Source organism: Pterocles gutturalis, unplaced genomic scaffold (assembly GCF_000699245.1).
Source record: "Pterocles gutturalis isolate BGI_N339 unplaced genomic scaffold, ASM69924v1 scaffold7760, whole genome shotgun sequence".
Lineage (NCBI taxonomy): Eukaryota > Metazoa > Chordata > Aves > Pterocliformes > Pteroclidae > Pterocles > Pterocles gutturalis.
In genome coordinates this window covers 23,356-24,531 of record NW_010138263.1, presented here as the reverse complement: position 1 = coordinate 24,531, position 1,176 = coordinate 23,356, and the positions used below count along the sequence as shown (strand labels likewise).

Sequence of the window (1,176 nt, the reverse complement as noted above, 5' to 3'; positions counted from 1 at the left end):
TGTTGAGCTCCTTTTATCTTCTGATATCTTATCTTATGAACTTCATGGTCTGGTCCCATCCCAGCGTGGGTCTGCGAGAGTCTCCTTTATCCGATAACCTCAGCATCGCTCTGACCACACAGCCTACGAAAGCACAACGCTGTCCTCTGCTGTTGCGGGAGGACACAGAGAAATAAATACCGACACACACAGCAAGGCAAACTCAGCTGTTTATTGCCAGTGTCACCCAGGGAAGGGGGAATCAACCACAAACCAAGGCAAACCCCCCGTGGTGCATCTCCCACCAGCCGGGGCAGTGCCGACTCCTGTCCACAGCGGCTCTGAGGTCGGCGGCATCTGCAACGGGATGGGAGAGGAGGGTCAGGAAGGGGGGCCATGCCTTGTGTGGCAGCGGTGGTGGCTTTCTAACCCAGCTCCAGCATGCCCAGCTTACCAGAATATGCCCATCTGCCTCCTCCGGTTGATGTCTCTCTTAAGCTGGCAAAGGGAGCACGGGGAGCAGCACATGGCGGTACAGAAGTCAGAGCAGATGGACCCCTGTCAGGAAGAAGCCCCAAGCCCTCATTTCAGCTCAAAGGTTAATCACATTCTACATCATGTGCCCTTTGTTTCGTCCCCAGTAGCAGCCACTAAAAACTGGAGGTTTGGGAACTGGTGGGTTCCTCGGGGGCTGGCAAACCCCAACACCATGGGAAGGAAGAAGGAAACCCTTTCTTCAGGCATCAGGTAGCTACTTATCTTTCAGCTCTGGAGGTTCAGACTGGGGGAAAATGCCCACAGCAAGAGGCAATTTGGGCAAACTGGACTGGGGCCACCATGGTTGGCACTGGGGACAGCATGAACCCTTTGAATATATGGACTGCCTACGAATGCCCACTTTTCTCCCAGTTTGTCTGTGCAACCGACTTAATCTGTTCTTTATCCTGCCCACAATTATCTCAAATCTTTCCCATCTTGCAAAGCCTGGTGATGGGCTGGGGAAGCAGCAGCCAAAGGCAGGACGTGTGTCCCTGGAGAAGGGTGCTGGGGAGGAGCTGCCTCGATTAACGCAGGTTGTTGGACACCAGCCCAGGGACTGGCGTGGCTGAGGGCATCCCAACCCCTGTCCTGTGCTCCCAGCGTCATGCCAGATATGAAAATGGAGGGGGGGGGGGGGGGAGGGGGGGGAGCGGGCAC

The 1,176-nt window shown here is 55.5% G+C and overlaps 1 protein-coding gene across 1 annotated transcript in view; it reads right to left on the bottom strand.

The window, feature by feature from the left end:
• Positions 1-429: 429 nt before the first annotated feature.
• Positions 430-1,176, bottom strand: part of LOC104468700 (placenta-specific gene 8 protein-like) — a 1,553-nt gene continuing 806 nt past the window's right edge. The window contains exon 3 of the mRNA XM_010082924.1: positions 430-537. Coding sequence (XP_010081226.1) covers positions 430-537 — 108 coding nt within the window. The remainder of the gene's footprint in view (positions 538-1,176) is intronic.